The sequence below is a fragment of the Musca vetustissima genome, unplaced genomic scaffold (assembly GCF_032173495.1).
Source record: "Musca vetustissima isolate MV318-11 ecotype Yass unplaced genomic scaffold, APGP_CSIRO_Mvet_v1 utg38424, whole genome shotgun sequence".
NCBI classification, from domain to species: Eukaryota; Metazoa; Arthropoda; class Insecta; order Diptera; family Muscidae; genus Musca; species Musca vetustissima.
In genome coordinates this window covers 25073-47955 of record NW_026873890.1, presented here as the reverse complement: position 1 = coordinate 47955, position 22883 = coordinate 25073, and the positions used below count along the sequence as shown (strand labels likewise).

The 22883-nt window shown below is 36.3% G+C and overlaps 1 protein-coding gene across 1 annotated transcript in view; it reads left to right on the top strand.

Moving 5' to 3' along the window:
* Positions 1-218: 218 nt before the first annotated feature.
* Positions 219-22883, top strand: part of LOC133328934 (serine/threonine-protein phosphatase 2A regulatory subunit B'' subunit alpha) — a 35651-nt gene continuing 12986 nt past the window's right edge. The window contains exons 1-2 of the mRNA XM_061537444.1: positions 219-2241; positions 2318-2454. Of these exons, the coding sequence (XP_061393428.1) occupies positions 219-2241; positions 2318-2454 (2160 nt within the window). The remainder of the gene's footprint in view (positions 2242-2317; positions 2455-22883) is intronic.

Genomic DNA, 22883 nt, shown 5'->3' with positions numbered 1-22883 from the left:
AAAATGTGAAAAGTCAACAAATAAAGGAAGTTTAAGAAAAACCAAAAAAAGAAGTGAATTGAAAAAAATTTATTTCGAAATACACAAAAGACGACCTAAATTTTGCAAAGAATTAAAATTAAATAAGAAGAACATCAGCCGCGGCAGCAGCAGCAACAACAACAATAACAATTGAAGAACACAAAATAACAACAACAACAATAAAAAAACGCCTTAAGATGCAGTCATCAACGGCATCAGTGGCCACCTCCTCCTCAGCCTCAACGGCCTCAACAAAATCGCCATCCAGCAGTAAATCATCCGGCCTCCACAGCAGTAGCAGCAGTACAAAGTTGATGCAACCCAGCAAACAAAGTGTGGGCAAGACAAAATCCACACCCAATGTCACCACAGTGCCGATAATGCTGAACAATGGTGCGACCATAACGGGCGGTAGGGATCTACAGACCTCTTTGGAAATTGAAGAAATTTCCAAGAAAATTTCCGAACATGCTGATGCCTTGTATCGCACCTGGAAGAGTCATGGTATTGCGCCCACAGAAATTTTGGATATATACACAGCAGAGGCTGCAGCGGCCACTGGGTCCATAACGGAGGATGTCAAAAGTACCGAGGGTCTACACAAATTGGTAAATTCATTTGTCATCAAAGACAAAGAACAGAGAGGGGTACAGGGCGGGAAAGTTGCGGGCGGAAGTTCAGTGGGTGGTGGTGGTGTGAAAACAACAACAACAAAAACGGAGGGAAAATTAAATTCGAGTCAGACAAAACGTCAACGTTCTCCCTCACCCTCTTCAAAACAGGCCATAAATAATAGTTCCTCTTCCTCCTCCACCACCTCCTCCACTCTATCCTCCAGTGGCACTTTAAAGAGTGCCGTGCTAAATAGTTTGGATAAATCTGCTGACATTTTAAATACCAAAAAATCCACAGCTGTCACCACTTCCACCCCTAACTCCACCTCCCCAACCACCACAAAAATAAATTCCAATTCCAAATTGGGCAGCTCTGGATTTTTATTAAACAACAAAGTAAGCAGCCGTTTGGCGGATCTGGAAGCAGAATTGGAATTAACCAAACCCACCACCCACACAACGGCCACTACCACAAAATTCAAATCCTCCCCAAAAACTGGAGAATCGGTTTCCAAACTTAGTACACCCTCCAAAACGTTGGATCTGAATTTCGATATTAGTTTGGATTTAAATTTGGATATACCAGCCTTGACGTTGCAACAAAGTGAAAATCTACAAAAAATCAAAGAACTATTGCAGCAAGAAACCCCCACTCACCCCGTGGGAGGGGCAATGAAAAGTAACAGCAAGATACCCTCGGTGATAATTGAAAAATCCGCATCCACATCACCAAGCAACAAACAAGTCAAGGTGAAAAAATCCTCAACTTTGGAAAAATCGGATAAAAAACTCCGCGACTCCAGCCCCACATTGGGCGCCACTCTGCACAAAGAAGAACCTCTCAATGAAGTTACCACAAAACTACAAAAGAAAACCAATACAAATGCCGGAGAAACCACCACCCCCTCCTCCACCTCGCCGACTGGCAAAAAAGTCAGCACAAAAACCAAAACCTCCCATCGACCACATCCGGTTGAAGAGGTTGTCAATCAGCTACTAAATACCTTACAAGAACCATTAGAGAAATCTCTCGGCGAACAATTAACATCGGTGGCAGATAAATCGATAAGAAAATCCGATAAAAATAAAGATACCGGGCCAAGTAGTAACGGCAACGTGGTGGCGGTGGCGACTAAAAAACGAACCACCACCACAGCGACTAGTCCACAATCCTCCGCACTCAGCAATGGCATCATAGATACACATTTATCGAATATCCGCACCGCCATCAATGAACCTTCACTGATATCGACAGATCTAATAGAAAAAACAACAGCTGAAGTAGAAAAAATTCAAACGGAATTGAAGGCAAGCGAATCGCAAGACGCCAAAGCCAATAGCAGTGCAAACGTCGTAAAATTACAAAAAACTGGCAGCAAATCAACGAAAACTTCAACAAAATCCTCAAAAACAAAAGATTCCTCCTCAGCCACAACTAAAACAACAAAATCTGCCGTAACAGAAGAAACCAAAGAGAACAGCGATACCGTAGACTCCACTAAATCTACAACACCTCCAGCCAGCAACAACATGAATGGCAGCAGCATCTTAACACCCACCAAACTGAAATCGACACGACCCCTCACCAATGGCCAGGAGAAGGCCGGTAAGTAGCAGAACTTCTATAGCCCAGCTATTAAAGTGAATGAGAATTATTTGCCCCCCTTTTCTTGTTATTCCAGTACGCAGTCCCTTCTTAACTCGTGGCTCGGTGGCCGAACGTGTTCTCATGTTTGAAAAATGTCCCGATGTGCGTAATTCATTTTTAAATATTAAACGACCCGATCCCGCCGATGCACCACCCAAATCATTACTTAAGGTAAGTCAAAAAAGAGATTCTATATTATTTTAAAGGAATTCGAAAAGGTTTTGAGTAATTTTCATAGAAAAAATCCATAGATTGTGTGTTATCTAACCGCTATCTACTTTTTTCGCATTGAACGATCAGCAATTTTTTTCTTCACATTTTCGTTTTGTTTTACGTTTCCTCTTCTTCTTCCGATTCTTGCAACAACAGCATGTGTAATTGAAAATTGTTGCAAAAAAAAAAAAAAAAAAAACACAACGAGAGAAGGGTTGTCGAAGAGAGGTTGGGAAAATGTTGCCAGTGTTTCCGTTTCATGGTCAAAATAGTTCGGGAAATTTTTATAAATTTTTATTAAAGGAAGTTTTGTGAGTTCTTCAGCAGTTTTTTTTTTAAGAAATGTTAAGTTTAATATAAAAACGAATTGTAAATTCGATAATTAGCAATATACCCTGAGACCATTGGATAAATTTGAACTCTAATTTTAATGAAATCGGGTCGAAATTCGAATCGAACGTAATTTATTTTATTTTAATTTAAATTGATTAATATATAATGGAAGGAGCACTCAGGAGATATGCGGAAAACCTCGATTGGTATTGCAAATTCGGAATATTGGGGTTCCAAACTTTACTTTTACTTCGAGATGAGCTCAAAGATAGAAGTTGCATTGTAAAACAAAACCTGAGAGACGCTAAGGATCCAGAATTATGCGACGCTTAATATTTTTGAAAACGCCTCCTTTTTTAGAGAAGATTTTTATAGCAACGATGGACTTTTTTCCATAAAACCTTCAAAATATCTTCGTGGCCTTCGGAAGATGCCTTCTTTGAGCCTGACAACTTTTGTGATGACATAGAAGCCAGGGTTCAAATACCACCCAGGTTTAAGCTAAATTGTTTTGAGTTTATATTTTCTGTTGGTTGTCGACAACAGATTACCGAAAAAGGCTCAAAACATTTATAAAGAAATCCGAATCGAGAAATCCAGACCAAACTATTTCAAAGGTCGTACAACCAAACTTTATAAGAAAATGGTTCGATGAATTACTCCAATTACAAATCGAAATAAACCTTATCAATGAGGTTTCATCACCAATAATACGAGGGCAGTTCGGAAAGTTCTTAGACTAGCACAAAAAGCGTGGTATAAACAGAAAAAAGTTAAGTTTTTATGGAAACTTCCATCTCGGTTATGAACACATGTTAAATTTTGTTTCGATCTGCCAACTCCTTCATATAGAAACAGGTGTTAAAAAAGACGCATCGGCATTTTTTAATGAAATCACGCATTTCAAATTTTTCCATTGTAAAAAATTGCGGATGCGTCTTTTTTGAACCCCTGTTTCTATATGAAGGAGTTGTCAGATCGAATCATAATTTAACATGTGTTCATAACAGAGATGGTAGTTTCCAAAACACTTAACTTATTTCTGTTTAATAGTTCCGTTCCACAACCTAAAAGAATATACTAATTTAACAAGTTTTGCAACTTTTTACTCGAAAACCGCTCGTGAACCCACACAACTGGTAAAACATTGAACCAAATTTAAGAGAGCACAAAACAAAATGGCGTTCTCTTTGTAAACTTTTTACTCGAGAAATTTGGCCGAGTAAAAATGGTAAACAGGAATGCCTACTCCTGATTGGCTGTTTTTTGATTTTGAACTATTGCCATCTAATTTTGGCTGCGTTCTGCGTTCCCGAACTTTTCAAATTATTTTGTTCTCTGAGAGCGATTTTGAAATGTATCCCTTTTACTAGCTTTACTATTAAAAAAGTACTTTAACATACCATATATCTCACTTTTTGTGTTAGGCTAAGAACTTTCCGAACTGCCTCGTATAATAAAAATTACTCTTCTTCTTTATGTTTATTATATCTTAAGGTGCATGTACTTGTAGGGATTCTAAATCTATAGACTAATGTTAGAACCGAAAGTAATTGTTGTAAAAAGGAACGACAATAAATATGAATATTAGACTATACAACAATTAGGAACTGGTGGTGTAGGTCAATAAATAAAGCACATGTTTTAATTTGAAGACTTTGGCAGTTTAAAATTGTTTTATTTATTATAATTTTTGATGCGACAAAAGTGTTTCTTATCCATGTTGAAGTCTTCTCACCTCTTGCTGATGCTGCTGAGCTGTTTGTCTTCTTATATGCTCCCTACACATGACCCATAAAAATCGAGAATAATTACAGCCTCCGGAATTCCAACAACATCCGTTTAGATTGGATATATTTGCTAGATGTGCTAGAGTGAATTGTGAGCTCGTAATCTGCTGTACCAGTACAAGGGCCCGATATGTTTGAAATCTGTCCAAATCCCTAGAAGATGAAATCGTCTGGTTCCTTTTGATCCAATCGTTAACCTATTTCTTCTCGTTCATAGACCGAATTAACTGACGTATATTAATGATGGCATTTAATGTCATCATTAATATTAATGACATAGTTCTTTTGCGTGAAATGAAAGTGAAAATTATAAGTAATATTAAGAACATAATTAAAATTTTTACATACAAAACTCATAAATATAATTTTTTCCCAGATAGAGTTGTATCATTCCGGAACAAACTAGTTCAAAGGAACTATTCCCATTCAGGAACGATCGAAACTAGGCCCAGATCATTCGTTCACCTAGTTCCTTTTGATCAAGTCGTTCCTTCTTGCTCAAGTTCACCTAGTTCATTTCGCTCGCTCGTTCCACTTTGCTCTCGTTCCTTTTGCTCCGTCGTTCTTTTTTGCTCCCCTTTTTAATTTCGTTCCACTATCTCATATCTGTGAATCAGTTAATGTAACATTAGCTGCCACTTTCTTTATTGATGAATGAAATATTCCGTGTAATAATTAAACGATTGGTACACCATTTGTATGAATTTTGAATATATATCAGCTATATTTACATCTGAAATGATTTAACGCATTATTCTAGTCGCAATACAAATTAAGAGTGTATTTCAAGCAAACAAAAAAAAGAAGCATGAACGATCGTATTGACTGAACCAACTGTCGTGTACCATTGGATGAGTGAACTAAAAGGAACTATGGAACGACCTAGTTCCTTTTGAGGAGCGGACCAAAAAAGTTCGAACCGCTCAAGGAACTAGATTGCCCAACTCTAGTGCCAGAGGATATTTCAGTGGCACCAATCGTCGCCTTAATATGTTCTCTGTCCAGAAATTTGCGACTTCTTATTTGGTAGTTTGGAGATATTAGGCACGTTTTCAGCCAACAATTTAAAGTCCATAATACATAAAAAAATACGATTTCATTCTATTCTGATGTTAAATACTGCCAAGAAATGAAATATTCAGTTTTTTCTTAAGTTTCATCTGCCATTTTGGATCCATTTTATTTGATTTTCAAAATCTGATTTCACATTTGTGACCATATCTCTACAAAACGTGCTCAAAAATAACATGGCTAACTCAACTTTTGAAAAAGATGACCGCCATTTTCGATCCACCCTATTAGAGTTTTATCTTTTTTCTTGCTGAATCGTAATCAGCGCCCTCGAAACCCTTCCATATGATATTTATTTATTTTATAAACCTTCTTCTCTAATTATAGCCAAAAAATGGGATTTTTGGCCCATAGTGCATCATGTCATTTTATACCCCATTAAGTATATATCTTCCTGATTTGGTGAAACATTCCACCATTTTCTGCAATTTTGTACAGCAGTGTCTGTTGTCTGTCCATGACAAATTAGAGCGTTTTAAGCATAAGTATAGCTCACATAAACGGCACCGCCCAATTTTCAGCATTTTTAATGTTTTAAAACATTTTTATAGTTCATTAAGCACTGATAAAATGGTCAGTTATTATATTGAAGAGTTTTCCGGATCAAACTAAGCGCTTTATATACTTCTTACATTTTCAGATCATTTTATATTGATAAATAAATGGCAACTCTGCCTGTGAAAGAAGAATAGAATTGAAATGTTTTTTTTTATTTTGTTCTTAGCCAATAAAACAACAAGTTGTTGTAAGAGATGGCACTATGGCCAAAACCAAAAAACGAAATAAAAACACACACATACAAATAAAAAATGGCGTTAAAAAAGGCGAAGGAAATTTATTCACAATGTTTTCAATTGTGTATTTTGTTTGGTATCGAATGTACATTAATTTACACTCAAAGAAATTTGTTAGTTATTGAAGGAAAAATTAATTATTGATTGAAAAACACCTCGAAATATTACCAATAAAATTCTATGTCGATTTAGCAATGTCCTTTGAAATCATGCTAGAACTCGCAATATTTAACATAGAGTTTGAAATCGGACACATTATTTGCTACTTCTTCTAGGATATTTGATATTGAAGATGGGATATATCGGTTCACATTTAGTGAATCTGTGGCTGCGCTTTGGTTTTTCAGATGCTCTTTGGTTAGAAAATCCTCCTACCAAAAATATTCGATATTGGTCCACTTTTTAGTCTAGCCTCCATATAACGATAACTTCCACACAAGGATACTTATTTTGAGAGTTTGGTCACGTTCAATTAATCTACGAAATTACATTAGATATTAGGATAATAATTAGGATAATCCCCTTAAATGCTGTTTTGGGGATTGTGATCAAGTGTTATAACCGAATTGGCTTTTATTTGGGTATCATGGGGAGCTAAATCTTCGGTATTTTTAAGGTTTTAGCCTCATTTTCCCATTGGCATTTTTGGAGAATGAAAAACATCTTGGCGGAAAATATTCAAAACAGGCCCATGTTTGAACATTGCTCCCATATATAGATTCTGCCTCATTATCTGTATTTTGTGCATTCCCAGTTCGTGGAGGATGACATACATCGTTGCAGAAAATTGTCCTTAAAGATCCATATTTTTATATATCACACATATTACGATTCCGCCTCAATTTCGATATTTTGAAGGTATAAGCCGCATTTTCCCACCGAAGTGACTGTAAATCCAAACTCACACTCTATAAGACGCTGATACTAACAGTTGGGGCAGCTCTTGGAGTATTTGAGAGTAAAATTCTCGGAAAGATCTATGGACCGATCTACGTCAGCCGCATTTTCCTACCGAAGGGGTATTGACATAGACCCCCATATAAAGGTCCAGTCACATGTTTTTTTGTATTTTGAAGGTTTGTCACGAAGGAGTTATTCCGGGTTCTTGAAGCGCCTGGATATCTTTTTTTAAGCTCGACTTATGGAACACATGTTTTGTCACAAGCCAGCATTCCGGGTTCTTGGAGGTTAACATATATCTTTACAGAAAATTACCCACATAGGCCCATATTTAACATAGCCCACATAGAATCCTGTCCATTTTCGGCATTTTGAAGGTTTCAGCCACATTTTCTCACCGATGAGGTGACATAGATCCCCATATAAAGGTCCCATCTAATTTTTGGTATTTCGAAGGTTATAGGCGGATTTTGACACGAAGTAGTAATCGAATTTAGGTATTTTTAATGTGATGGATAATTGGATTTGCATTTCGGATTCTTGGAGGTTGGCATATATCTTTATAGAAAATTGTCCACAAAGGCCCATGTTTAACATAGACCACATATAGGAATCCCGCCCCTTTTCGACGTTTTGAAGGTTTCGGTCGCACTTTCCTATTGAATTAATATTGACAAAGGTCCCTATATAAACGTCCTGTATAATTTTAGGTATTTTTAGGGGTTTATGCGTATTTTGCCACGAAGTAGTAGTTCCGGAAGACTTCTTTTTGATTGAAATTTTCTAAAAAAAATCGAAATTAGGTATTTTGAATGCGGTGGAGAATATACAAGTTCGCATCACCTTAATACGATTTGACCTTTTTTCAAAATATTCCACAATTTAGGCGATTATCGGCGAGATAAAATGTCCTATTGAATTTCTATAAGAATATCTACCTACACTCTTGGTGGAGAGTATTTAAACATCATGTCGTTCGAACTAAACGATATTTTCTCTTGTTGCAGTTTGATTCGGAAATGGTTCCTTACAAGAAAAGGAGGATATTTCGAAAAAAAACCTATTGCTCTCCTATAAGAAGTTGTATTTTTATTATATATGAGATCTAAAGATTTTTTAAAAAAATCTACGTCTTGCCTAGCCACCAATCTCTTGCGTAGTCCCTAAAAATATAATTTAAAAAATCTACACCTTGCCTATTCGCCAATCTCTTGCGTAGTCCCCAAAAATATACTTTAAAATATCTACGCCTAGCCTTCTACCCTTGCGTAGCCCCTAAAATATACTTTAAAATATCTACGCCTAGCCTTCTACCCTTGCGTAGCCCCTAAAATATACTTTAAAATATCTACGCCTAGCCTTCTACCCTTGCGTAGCCCCTAAAATATACTTTAAAATATCTACGCCTAGCCTTCTACCCTTGCGTAGCCCCTAAAATATACTTTAAAATATCTACGCCTAGCCTTCTACCCTTGCGTAGCCCCTAAAATATACTTTAAAATATCTACGCCTAGCCTTCTACCCTTGCGTAGCCCCTAAAATATACTTTAAAAAATCTACGCATAGCCTCCTACACTTACGTACTTTAAAAAATCTACGCATAGCCTCTTACACTTGCGTACTTTAAAAAATCTACGCCTAGCATCCTACACTTGCGTACTTTAAAAAATCTACGCCTTGCCTAGCCACCAATCTCTTGCGTAGTCCCCAAAAATATTCTTTAAAAAAATCTACGCCTTGCCTAGCCACCAATCTCTTGCGTAGTCCCCAAAAATATTCTTTAAAAAATTTACGCCTAGCCTCCTACCCTTGCGTAGTCCCTAAAACTATACTTTAAAAAATTTACGTCTAGCCTCCTATACTTGCGTAGTCCCCAAAAATATTCTTTAAAAAATCTACGCCTAGCCTAGCCCCGAAAAAACTTTCTTTAAAAAACATAACATAAAATATTCTTAAAAAATCTACACCCTGAAAACTATGTTTTAAAAAATCTACGACTTACGTAGTCCCTGGTCATTAAAAAATCTATGACTTCCCTAGTCCCTAAAAATTAATCATTACCAAATTCGCCTATTTTTTTTTACAAAATTTGCGCCTTGCCAAGTCCCCGGAAAAAAGATTGAAAAAGAACCTTCTCATAAACAGATCCCCTACTTTAAATCACTTTCCATTGAACTGACATTTTTCTTTGGCTGTACCGCTGTCTGTTTGCCTTTTATGAGAGACGTTGATTGATTTTTTTCTAAGGTTGTTCTAAAGAATGCAAAAGGGCACTGAAACAAAATTACAACAAAAAGGGATGAATAGTTTAATAATAACAACAAATCACCAACAAACAACAAATTAAATAATATAACAACAACAAATTGCATACATAAATAAATTGCTAACGAAATTATAAATGAAACACAAAACGTTTAGGTAATGAATTGCAAAAGATTTATGGCGGCTAAATAAATTCAATTCAACAAAACCGAAATACCTTCAAATGTGTGTTTTTTTGGCAAAAATTGTCCCGTAGACAATGTTCTGTTTTTTTTTTCTAAATTTATTACAAACATATTGTTTTGGTTGCAATTAATTTGACATTCTATTCAAAACAATTTTTGTTTTGTTGACTGGGTTAATAACGAATGCCCGCAGTTGGAATATGCATCACAATGTCATTTAATTAATAATAAGTACATACTATGTCAAAAAGTACTAGTAAGTCGTGGCTGTGTGTTGTAGCTCTGCTGGTATTACTCACAGACTCCAACAATTTATTCCCCCATACCCATTCTGTTGGAGAACGGGCTGGCTGGCTTGATAGCTGCTATAGGAAGACAGCTAGGTTGAGAAATGGATATGACCTAATCACAAGGCAACACAAACCATGGCGCTACATCATCATTGCCATTTTTAGGTCATGACTGCATTGGGAAGCAATGCTGGGCTTGTGGCTATACCAAAGTTATGGTCATCATTAGCATCATGATCACAGCAAAGGCAATTATTAGAGTAAGGTCTGACACGATTTGAGATGTGTGCGATTTTTGTTTTATTTGTTGTTGTTTTTTGTGGTAATAAATTAACATTGAATTTGTAATTAAATTAAACACTTTGATTAGAATGTGTATCCCCCAACATATCAGGAATGTCGGGAAAAAATTAGATATTTGTAGCACCTTGGGCGATAATTCAACAACAACAAGAAATTATAGGAAAAGGAAAGTCAACTAATTTCTTTGGAAATGTTCTAATGGTTCCATAAAATAGGTTTATTGGGAAAAAGGTTTATTTCTTTGAAAATGGCGCCCAACGTCATTTGGTTTTCACGTCATACAATAAACTTATGGAACGGAGCTGGGTCGTCCCAAAAACAGGCAGTCTTTAAAACCGAGCCAAAGATGTTGTGAATATCAAATATAATACCACTCTATAGGCGAGATGAAGTAGGAAATGTTCTTAGCTGAAGCTTAATGGGTCGTCATGGTCGCGCTTAAGCAAATTTATATGGACGAACGTTTCTAGAAATGGCGCCCAAAAAAGATTTATCCGTCATTTGGTTTTCACATACAATAAACTTATGGAACGGAGCTGGGTCGTGTTCCAAAAACAGGCAGTCTTTAAAAAAGTTGGCTACCGAAAATGCCAAAGATGTTGTGAATATCAAATATAATACCACTCTATAGGCGAGATGAAGTAGGAAATGTTCTTAGCTGAAGCTTAATGGGTCGTCATGGTCGCGCTTAAGCAAATTTATATGGACGAACGTTTCTAGAAATGAGCTATAGGTTCCAGTAAAAAGATTTATCCAAAAATAAAGAAATTAACAAGTGATAATTGGAAATGGCGCCCAACTTGAAGAGACAGGGAGTCTAACTATAGTCGTGATGAATATAAGATCCGAAGATATGAAGAATTCGAAGATTTGAGTGTTGAACATTAACAAATGTTCTATAGATGAATGTTTCTAAAAATGGGGTAAAGTTTCCAGTAAGCTGAATTATTCAAAAAGTTGGCTACTTTCTTTGAAAATGGCGCCCAACCTCATTGTGTTTCACTTATGGTGCAAATCAAATTAAATGCCACTTTATACGCAAGATAAAGTGGGAAATGTTTTTAACTGAAGCTCCATGGGTCGTCATGATCGCGCTTAAGGAATTTTGTATAGACGAACATTTCTAAAAATGAGCTGATGGTTCCAATAAACTTTTTTTAAAGAAATCTACATGGATAATTGGAAATGGCGCCCAACTAGGAGGGCCAGTTAGTCTAAATGTAGACGAGATGGGCATAAGATCAGCTAAATAATTAGGTTGAGCGCCACTTCCAATGAGCCATTTTATTTATTTATTATTTTATTAAAAATCTACGTATTCTTATGAACAAAAAAAACTTAAACAAATCCACCTTTTCTTTTAGACCACGATTTACGCCTTCTTTTCTATATAACAAAGAAAAAATCCTTTTCTTATAGGCCCCGAAAAAATTTAAAATCTACGCTCTCTTACTTAGATGGCTTGTGGCAGAACTTTCGTTCCATAAGCCCAGCTTGAAAAGGATTTCCATGCTCTTGAAAACATCGACGCCTTTTTCGACCCAAAAGAAAAATCTTAAAAAAATCTACGCCTTCTTTTGGTCTTAAAAAAAATTCCTTTAAAAAATCTTCGCCGTCTTTGAAAAATCTTAAAAAAATCTACGCCTTCTTTTGGTCTTAAAAAAAATTCCTTTAAAAAATCTTCGCCGTCTTTGGGCTTTTCAAAAAATCTACGGCTTGTTTGGGCCTCTTGAAAAAATCTACGCCTTCTTATAGACCCAAAAGAAAAATCGTTAAAAAAAATCGACGCCTTCTTTGGGTCTTTAAAAAATCTAAGATTCTTTGGGCTTATCAAAAAATCTAAGACTTCTTCGGGCCTTTACGCCTCCTTTTGGCTTTTCAAAAAATGTATGCCTTCTTTGGGCCTCTTGAAAAATGTGCGTCTTCTTTGGGCCTTTTGAAAATATACGCCTTCTTATAGACCCAAAAGTAAAATCTTTAAAAAAATCTACGCCTTTATTTGGTCTTAAAAAAATTCTTTAAAAAATTTTCGGCGTCTTTGGGCTTCTAAAAAAAAACTAAGGCTTCTCAAAAAAAAATCTAACACTTTTTCGGGCCTCTCAAAAATTTTACGCTTTCTTCGGGCCTCTTGAAAAATCTACGCCTTTTTTGAGTCTCTTCAAAAATCTACGCCTTCTTATAGAGCAAAAATAAACATTGTCTTCGCGTCTTTGGGCTTCTCAAAAAAATCCAAGACTTCTTCGGGCACTTCAAAAAATCTCAAACTTCTGTTATGATCCTCTCAAAAATTATTTAAAAAATCAACGTCGCCTTTAAGTTCCTTGATTTTTTTGTTTAATCTATGGCTTCTTTGGGCCTTTAAGAAATCTCCTTATTCCATATTTGTTATTTTGAGGAGTTTGGGTATATCTATCAACCGAATCGCCTTTAATATGATATTTTGTACTATAGATTTCTACCAAAAATTATCAATATCGAATCACCTTTTGGTATAGCTCCCATATAATGGTCCATTTTTGGTATATTGAAGATTTTATCCGCATTTTCCCATTAAAGTGGCTGAAATTTGGCATTTCGAGTTCTGAGAGAGAAAATCATAGTCTTGCATAAAATGTTCTATTTAAGTTCCGCCCATTTACTGCACACATAGGGTTTTGTAGCATTTTTCCACCGCAATGGCTGTAATATAGTATTTTCCGGGATTTTGAGGATGATTTGCAAGATATGTAAGATAGCCCCCATATAAAGGTGCCGTCTCATTTTTTGCTATCCTCATGTTCTTGATTAATTTTCTAACCAAAGTGTCTGGAATTTTGTACTTGGTTTCTTTAGAGCATAAAAACATATCCTGCCCGCTCCCATAAAAGAATATTAATCGATTATAGATATTTTGTATGCCCACCTCATTTTGCAGGTCAGGCTGAATTTGACGACGCATTTACTTGTTTTCCCTTTCATTTTTACGTTGGGCGCCATTTCCAATAAATGATTTGCTTGTCTATAAAAAACTTCTAATAGCGTCATATATGCACCAAACCAGAGTATTTTGAATAAATTTGCTAGTTCCTGTATTTATTCGAATATTCTTCCAATATTTTGGGCCCCATGGCGACTATTAGGTAACATATTTGTAAATTAATATTTTTATTGTTTCAAATTGTGTATTTTCAAATAAAACAACATACAACATATTCTCACCACCCCTCTCACCTCTTCGTCGATGAATTGAATTGTTTTTTTTTTTATTAACTCAAATGTCTAAACAAATCACTCAATTATACCTTAAATCAATCACAAACAAATATTTTTTCAAATAATCTATAAAAAATTGCTGAAAATTACAACAAAAAGAAAAATAATTTTGAACCATTGAAAAAAAATAATGATCCATCATGAACAGATATTGATATACATAAATATGTATATTTATATATTTTAGGTTTTGATTTCAATACTGAATGTTTGCCAATAGTTTTTTGTTGCTTTTTTCAAAAATAATAAAAACAAAAGTATTTTATTTTAATTATTTACACCAACAAACATTTTGAAATTCTCACAACCGAGGTTAGCCGAACAATTCAAAAAAATAGCAAGTGAAACTTAAGTAATCTCAGGAAGGTAATACAATTGAGTTTTTTGTTTTTGTTTGTATATCTATTGCGGAGGTATTTTGCGTGGGGGTATTGTTGGTTCTTTTTTTTTTTTTTTTTTGGTGAACGTATTAACGCAATTATGTGGTATTGGATTGCGAATTGAAAATAAACAGAGAATGAAATTAACTAAAATGTAAAATACAAAAATGAAATGTATGTTGAAACAAAGTTTTGAAATTATGGAGCAATTGGTACACACAAACAACAGTTATTTGTTCAAATATGGAAACAACCTCAAGGAATCATATTCATATCGTAAGGGTAGAAGTTTCCTTTTTCCGTCGGAATTTTGACAAAAAATAAAGAATTTTATAAAAATTACTTTTGAAAACATGAAGTTATGGCCTTGAACGAAGAATGTAGACATCTGAAATCTGTGTTAGAAGAATTTGGGGATTTTTATTTTGAGAATTCTTCATTAAAATTCTCCATAGTTTGTCTGATAGTTTTTTCAATTATTTTTTAATTACACCTAAGTCTGTTTTTACACGGTAGATTGGTTCCAGAAGAAGCCGTGTAAAAAAAGACATTGATCTTATACATAAAGGGAATTCCCCTAAATAGTGCTATTCACATTTGCTTTGACCAGTAAAAATAGTACGCGCTAACTATCGATACTATCGATGGTTTCAGACTTTTTTCTTTCATAAATACTTGTTTGTGGTATGAACATACTTCTCCAAAAAGCTGTTTGCTTTGCCCGTGTCTAAACGTAGCTTTGCGTATGACAATGTCTGAATATTTGTCCATAATTTTATGCAAATTTAATTTGTTTTTGTTTTTTTTTTGTATACAAATAGACATTTCATAGACAAATGACAACAATCACTATCAATGACAAATAATTATTATTTAAACAAGAATAGTAAAACGACATAAATTAGCAACCCACTTTGTTGCACCTGTCGATGTGTGAATGAAACAAATACGAGGTTTATTTGAAAAGTAAGGGAAATTTTACATTTCAAAAAATTGGGCGCCATTTTCATTAAATCAAGTGAATTCAACCACTCTAAAATTGTCTATATTTCGCAACACGTTAGCATGTTTATAATGATATCCAGCTTTAAGAACTCATTTCTTCTGCAGGTCATTCAGATTGACTATATAGACTCACATGCCCTTCATCTATCATAACGACAAAAATCAACTACCCCACTTCGATGCAGTTGTGAATGTAAAAGAAAAAAATATGAGGTTTGTTCTACAAGAAAAAGTTTTTAACATGGGATGGTTGGGCGCCATTTTCTAATACAGATGTGAATTGCATTCTATTAACATGTCTACATCCCGCAGCTCGTTAATGTGAGGTCAAAAGCGTCTATAACGGCCATAAACATTGCCTTCTTCAAATCGTCTATAAAAGAACTCTGACCTTCAGGTGGCCTTATTGGCTCCTCAGACTCTCTCCGACCGTACACTGCCAAAATATGTTTCCTGACCCCTAAGCTGGTCTATAAAAACTACTTGCCCTAGTATAGCTAGTCTTACGGACACTTCAAGCAAATCATCTTTAGTTAGCCTATAAAAAAAACCGCTCGTATATAAAGGTCCCTGCTTGAGCTCATCAATAGGAACAACCAACTCTATTAAGGGCCCTTCAAAGAAACTTCCTCGCTATGGTACAAAATACACTACTTTTTGTTTGAAGGACATATTATCAAAAATCTGTAAGAATTGGTAAATTTTTTGACATAGCCAGCGTACTAAGGCCCCGCCTCATTGCGGATATTTTGATGGACCAATACGTATTTTTCAACCAAAGTGACTGTAATTGACCAGTTTGGATTCTTGGTGTGTAAAAAAACGTATTCGCAGAAAGTTTTCAAAATTTTTCTATAACCCCCATATAACGGTTTCGCAGAATTTTTCGTATGTTACTGTACGTAGCTGAACTATCCATCTAAGTATGTGGAATTTTGTACTTTGTTTTCTTCGAAAATAAGAGCATCTTCTGTCCATTTTTTATATAGACTCCGATTTAATGTATTTTGAATACCCACCTCATAGTTGCGATGATATAAAAAGTGCGGTCAGGTCGAAATAAACGATGTTTTCACTGTTTCTCCGTTACCTTGAAATGTTGGACGCCATTTTCAAAAAAAAAAAAATACCCCTTCTGCTCATTTATACCCACCCATTTAACAACGTTTTACTCGTTTTTATTTTTTTTAATGTTGGGCGCCATTTTCATAAAAGAAGAAAAGATCAATTTTTTGATAGAGCCTCCGATTTTAGGTATTTTAGGATGGTATAAAAAGTTTGTTTAGCTCGAAATAAACGTTTTTATTTTTTACTGTTGGGCGCCATATTCATAAAATAACACTTCTGCCCACTTATATAAAAATTCCAAGCATCAACTCGCCTATAAAGGTTCTCCAACATATATACCATTGCCTTCTAAATTACGTATATATACTCTATAAAGACTTCATTCAGTTCAGTTTTCTTAGAGAATAAGATCAATTTTTTGATATAGCCTCCGATTTTAGGTATTTTAGGATGGTATAAAAAGTTTGTTTAGCTCGAAATAAACGATGTTTTTGCTTTTCTTCTTTTCCATGTAATGTTGGCCGCCATTTCTATAATAAGCCCCTTCTGCTGGTTGTGAATGGTAGAAAACGTTGAGTAAGACCGAATTTAACAACGTTTACTTTCTTTTTCTTTTCTTTTTAATGTTGGGCGCCATTTTCATAAAATAGTCGATTTATAAAAAAATTAAGCGTCAGCTCGCCTATAAAGACTACATTCAGTTTGTTTATAAAGACCCCCTATTCAACTGATCCATAAACATTTTCTTTCTCTCCTATAAAGACTATCAGACCTTCCGCTCATCTATAAAGGCTTCCAAGTCTTCTGCTCGTCTATAAAGTCTCCCTGAGCTTCATTACGTTTGTAAAGGCTCAGTAACCCTCTCCAGCTGTTCTATGAAAGATTCACTGATCTAAATTTATTTTATAACAACTTCCTTGCCTCCACACACTATAAAGAATCGCTGAGCTTCAGCACGTCTCCCAGAACTTCAGGTGCTCTATTCATGATATTTGACACTTCTCAGGTCTTCAGCTTTTCTATGAAAGACTAAATGAGTTTCCGCTCGACTATAAAGACTCACAGGCTTTCAGATCGACTATGAAAGTCTCGCTAAGCTAAAGATCTTGAAAGTTTGTCTATAAAGACACTAAGGTCTTCTGTTCTTTTATGAAAGACTATCTGAGCTTCATCTAGACTCTAAAGGCTACTTAGCTATTTTCAGAACGACTATGAAAGTCTCGCTAAGCTAAAGATCTTGAAAGCTTGTCTATTAAGGCCTTCAGTTCTTTTATGAAAGACTATCTGAGCTTCATCTAGACTCTAAAGACTACTTAGCCCTTCAGCTTGTTCATAAAGACTACCAAGTCCTCAGATCTTCAATGAAAGACTATCTGAGCTTCAGTTCTTTTATAAAGTCACCCGGAAGTATAAGGAAGTATAAAGTATAAGCTCAGGGAGTGTTTATAGATGAGCTGAACCTCAGGGTGTGTTTATAAGCGAACTTTAGCTCAGAATGTATTTTTTTTTTTTTTGGCGAACTGAAGCTTTGAATATCCTTGTAAGCGAACAGAAGGATCAGAGAAGCTCAGCGTGTTATTATAGGTGAACGGAAGTTCAGGAAATCGTTATAGACAATGTGAAGACAGGGAGTCTTTACAGACAATCCCTTTATAAACGCACTGATACTTAGGGTGTCCTTTTTAGGCGAATTGAAAGTGAGAGGAGCTCAAATATTCTTAATATACCTCTAGGAGTTTTTATAGGGGTGCTGAAGCTCAGGTAGTGTTTATAGATGAGCTGAAGCTGAGCGTGTGTTTATAAGCGAGCTACAGCTCAGAATGTATTTTTAGGCGAACATATGCTTAGGGTATCTTCATAAGTAAATTAAAGGTCAAGGCGTTATTGTAAAGCTCAGGAAATCGTTTTAGACAATCTAAAGCCCAGGTAGTCCTTTGCAAACAAACTGAATTTAAGGATGCTTTTATAAATGCTCTGATACTCAGGGTTCCTTTTAGGCGAACTGAAAATGAGGGGAGTTGGGATATTCTTAACACGACAAAAAAGGTTCCCTGGCCCTTCAGCTCGTCCATATAGACTTCCAGACTTTCATTTCTTCTATGAAAGACTCTCTGATCTTCAGCTCGATTATAGAGTCTTCAAGGAGCTTTAACTCGTCTATAATCTTCATTTCGACTATAAAGTCTTCCTGATAAACAACTTGTCTACGAAGGTCTTTAGTTCGTCCATCAACACTCTGATTTCTTCAGTTCTTTTAGAACTACTATCTGAGCATCACCTGCGCAGTCCTTCAGTAGCTGACTTCCAGACCATCATGAAAAAGTCTATGAGCTTCACCTCGTCCATGAAGACTCCCAGACCTTTAATACGAATTACTTTCTTAGCTTCAGCTATTAGACCAGAGGTCCTAGGCCTTCGGTTAAACTGTCTGTATCTAGCATGTAAAGATAAGATATAGACAATCTGAAGCCCAGTGAGTCTTTACAGTCAAACTGAATTTCAGGATCCCTTTATAAACGCACTGACACTCAGAGTGTCCTTTTAGGCGAACAAAGTGGTTCCCTGACCATTCAACTCGTCCACATAGAGTCCCAACTCGATTAAAATGGTACCCTGGCCTTTCAGCTCGTCCATAAAGACTCCTAGACCATTTCTTCTATGAAAGACTCTCTGAGCCTCAGCTCCATTATAAAGGCTTTAAGGCGCTTCAGTTTATTTATAAAGTCTTCCTAATCTTCACATTGTCTATAAAATCGATCTGAACTACAGCTTGTCTATGAAGGCTCCCAGGTCGATAGTTCGTCCATTAAGGCTCCGAGGTCTTCAGTTCGTCCATTAAGACTCCGAGGTCTTCACTTCTTTAAGAAAGACTATATGAGTATCGTTTCGATTATAAAGGCTGCTCAGTTCTATGAGCTGCTATGAGCTTCAGCTTGTCCATGAAGACTCCCAGGCCTTTAATTCTTGTACGAAAGACTTTCTTAGTTTCAGCTATTAGGTCCTAGGCCTTCGGTTAAACTCTCTGTAGCTGGTTTATAAAGATTCCGTCCATGTCACCCTTCCCGTCCATGTCACCCTTCCCCCACGCCCATACAACACTTTTATTTATGTTATCATTTAATTTATTTCAAAAGTTTCTTAATTGCAATTAATTTAATAAAATTTCAAAAATTCCCACCAAATGTGCAATTTCAATCAAATTAGAACAAACAAAAACAACAACAACTACAATAACAATAGAAGAAAATAAAACAAAAATATACTATGATATGATTTTGAATTATTTTCGATTTGAAATGCCAAATGCTTGTCAGCTCTCATCATCTCTCACGAAAGTTGATTTGAAAGCGGCAGCAAAGCATCTTTGGCGTTGTCGTCGTCACATCGAATCGGTTAATGAAACTGACCTATGACACATATCAGGGTCTCACAACTGTCATATATAGAACATGAAATGAATTCATCGCAACAACAGCAACAACAATCGACATATAATTTCTCGTAAATTAATTAATTTCTTTCGTGAGGATTAGTTCATAAGATTCGAAATTTTATTCCGGCCATAAGGTATGATCGTGAAAGAATGAATAGTCGAACGAGCGAATAAATAAACAAGTTTCTACGAAACAAAAACTGTTTATTTTATATCTTGACCCTGAAAGATTATTTCATTCACCTACTGAGTAAATACAAACGGACAGACAGATAGAGAATACGACCGATCGTCAGAAGGACAGCCCCATAAACAACCACACTGAATGGATGATCACCATGTATAAGTGTGTGTTTACGTTTGTGTATGTTTTAGTGTTTATCTGACCTATGTATTTTTTGGTTTTTATTATATTTCAGCACCTCACAGTGAGATTCTTTACTACAAAATTTCATTTGCCTCTTGCCACCATCTCAAAACGTCCTTCCCCTCCTTCCTTCCCCCACCAGAAAAGCAAACATTTAAAAACGTCGTCTTCGTCTATTTTAAGTGAATTCGACGACGCCTTAACTGTCTGTCAGTGATGACGCAGCTGACACTTTGTGTGTGGGGGTTTTGTTGAACACGATGTTCTTGTTGCTGCTGTTGTTGTTTTTGTTTTTATTACTCTGGCATTTTCGAAATAGATTTTAACAGAAAACTGAAACAACAATTCATGCCCAAAAGCAAAACATTTTATTGAAACAAATAAATTTGCGGTAACGAACAGAACAAAAAAAAATACGAGATCATAATCACGAACTATAATTCTACAAGTTAAGTGCTAAATACTAATGGTGATGTTGTTGTCATTAATTTTACTCAGATTCGGAAACTACCTGTATTGTGGGTGTTGCTGTTTGGCGACATTAATTTCATTAACATTTAATTTTGAGACTAGAGGCAGGGAGTCTTTTTAGGCGAGCTGAAGCTCAGGAAGTGTTTATAGATGAGCTGAAGCTATTACTTACTTTACTTAGCTGGCTTATGACAGAACGGGTTTTCCATATGCCGGGCTTAAATGATTTCCAGGCACGTCGGTCTTGTACGCATCTCATCCAATTTGAAAGACCATTTTCCGAGTTACTGTCTTCTACTTGATCTTTCCATCGGCCTTCCCCTTCAGCGTGAATCATTACTTGGTTCGCTTTTATATGCCTTTTGAGCTAGGGCATATTCGTCCATTCTCATAAGATGGCGTGGCCAACGTAGTCTCTGCAGCTCGATCCGTCTGATTATGTCAATGTCTGAGAATAGATTATATAGCTCATGGTTCATTCGACGGCGATATTCACCAACGACGCAGATCGGCCCATATATCTTCAGGAGAAATTTTCTCTCAAACACTCTAAGAGCTGCCTCATCTGTTTGCGCAAGTACCCATGCTTCAGATCCATACAACAGCACCGGTATATCTTGTAGAGTGTGTGTTTAGTCTGGCGAGAGATGACCTTGCTTTTGAATTGCTTACTCAAACCATAGTAGCATCTGTTGGGCAACACTATTCCGGATTTCACAGCCGATGTTATTAGTTTTGTTTATGTCGTTAGCGTGGTATATAAATCATTCACTACCTCGAAGCTGTAGTTTTCAAGTTCCACAGTTAGTTCGAGTCTACTGGACGTCTTGCGCTTTTATAACATCAGCTTGGTCTTTTCGCCATTTACTGCCAGTCCCACTTTAGCAGACTCCTTCTCAATTCGTTAGAATGTGGCAGTTACCGCTAGCAATGTTCGACCCATTATGTCGTCGGAAAAGTCTCGTATGACTTTTTCCAGCAGGATGTTGAACAGGTCACACGACTAACTGTCACCTTGTCTGAATCCTCGTTCGGTATTGAAGGGCTTCGAGAGGTCCTTTCCTACTTTAACAGCTGACATTGTTCCAGTTAAAGTTAATTTTGCGGGAATACCAAACGCAGACATGGCTTTAAACACCTCTGAACGGATAGGGCTGTGGAATGCGGCTTTGTAGTCGACGAATAGGTAGAATGTGTTCATGTGTTTTTTCGTGGGTCTTTTCCAGGATCTGGCGCAGAGTGAAAATCTGGTCAATGGTGCATTTGCCAGGCCTGAAGCCGCATTGGTATGGTCCGATAATGTCATTTACCATTGGCTTTAGTCGTTCACACAGCACGCTGGATGGCAATTTATATGCTTTTTTTGTGCACAAAACACAGGATGCTGAGGTTCCAATTATTGGGCATGCATTCCTGAAGCTCAGGGTGTATTTAAAAGCAAGCTGCAGCCCAGGATGCTGAGTTTCCAATCATTGGGCATGCATTCCTGAAGCTCAGGGTGTCTTTAAAAGCAAGCTACAGCCCAGAAGATCAGGGAATTATTATCAGGAGGTCTTTATAGACAATCTGGAGCCCAGGGAGTCTCTAGAGACGAACTGAAGTTCAGGATCCCATTATAAACGCACTGAAGCTCAGGGTGTCCTGTTAGGCGATCTCACCATGTATCGGGGTGTATTTTAGGTGAGCTGAACTTCGGATATTCCTAATACACTATCTGAAGGTCGGGGAGTCTATATAGGCAAGCTAAAGGATCGTGGTTTTTCTAGACGAGCTGAACCTGGGAATCTAGACGAGCTGAAGCTGGGAATCTGATCTGGAAAAACTGTATAGACGACTTTTTTTTTGGTTAGTGACAAACGCAAGGAGTGGGGAGTGTTTATAGCGCTCAAGGAGAATTGAATAAATATGTATGGATCCTAAAAATGTTGGGCGCCATTTGATTTTTGTAATCAATTCTCCTAAATATATAATGGTGGACAAAATAAAAAATAGCAGAAGGCTTTTATACTGGAGTTCAGGGAGTCTTAAATGATTAGATAGTCTTCGTGGACGTTCTGAAGGGCCAGGGAGTTTTATAGACGAGTTAAAGTAGGAAGTCTAGGTAAAGGGACTCTTTTAGACAAGCCAAAAATAGTATTTTTAGATATTTCTTTTGGTCATTGATAATCACAAGCGCTAGGGAGGTTCTATAGCTTTCAAGGAGATAATAGCTGAATACAACTGTCTTGATTTTAAAATACATTGGTCGCCATTTTCTTAAAAGAAGTCATCCATTTCTGAAATCCATCAACACTGTCCTTATAGACGAACTGAAGTTCAGGGAGCAATTTTAGATTAGATGAAGCTCAGTCAGTCTTTATAGAAGAGCTGAAGGATCATGTAGTCTTCATAGATGAACTGAAAGGACAAGGTGTCTTTATATTTACGAACAATTTTCAAAAGAACCCAAAAGGAACTATTGGAGCAAAATGAATGAAAGT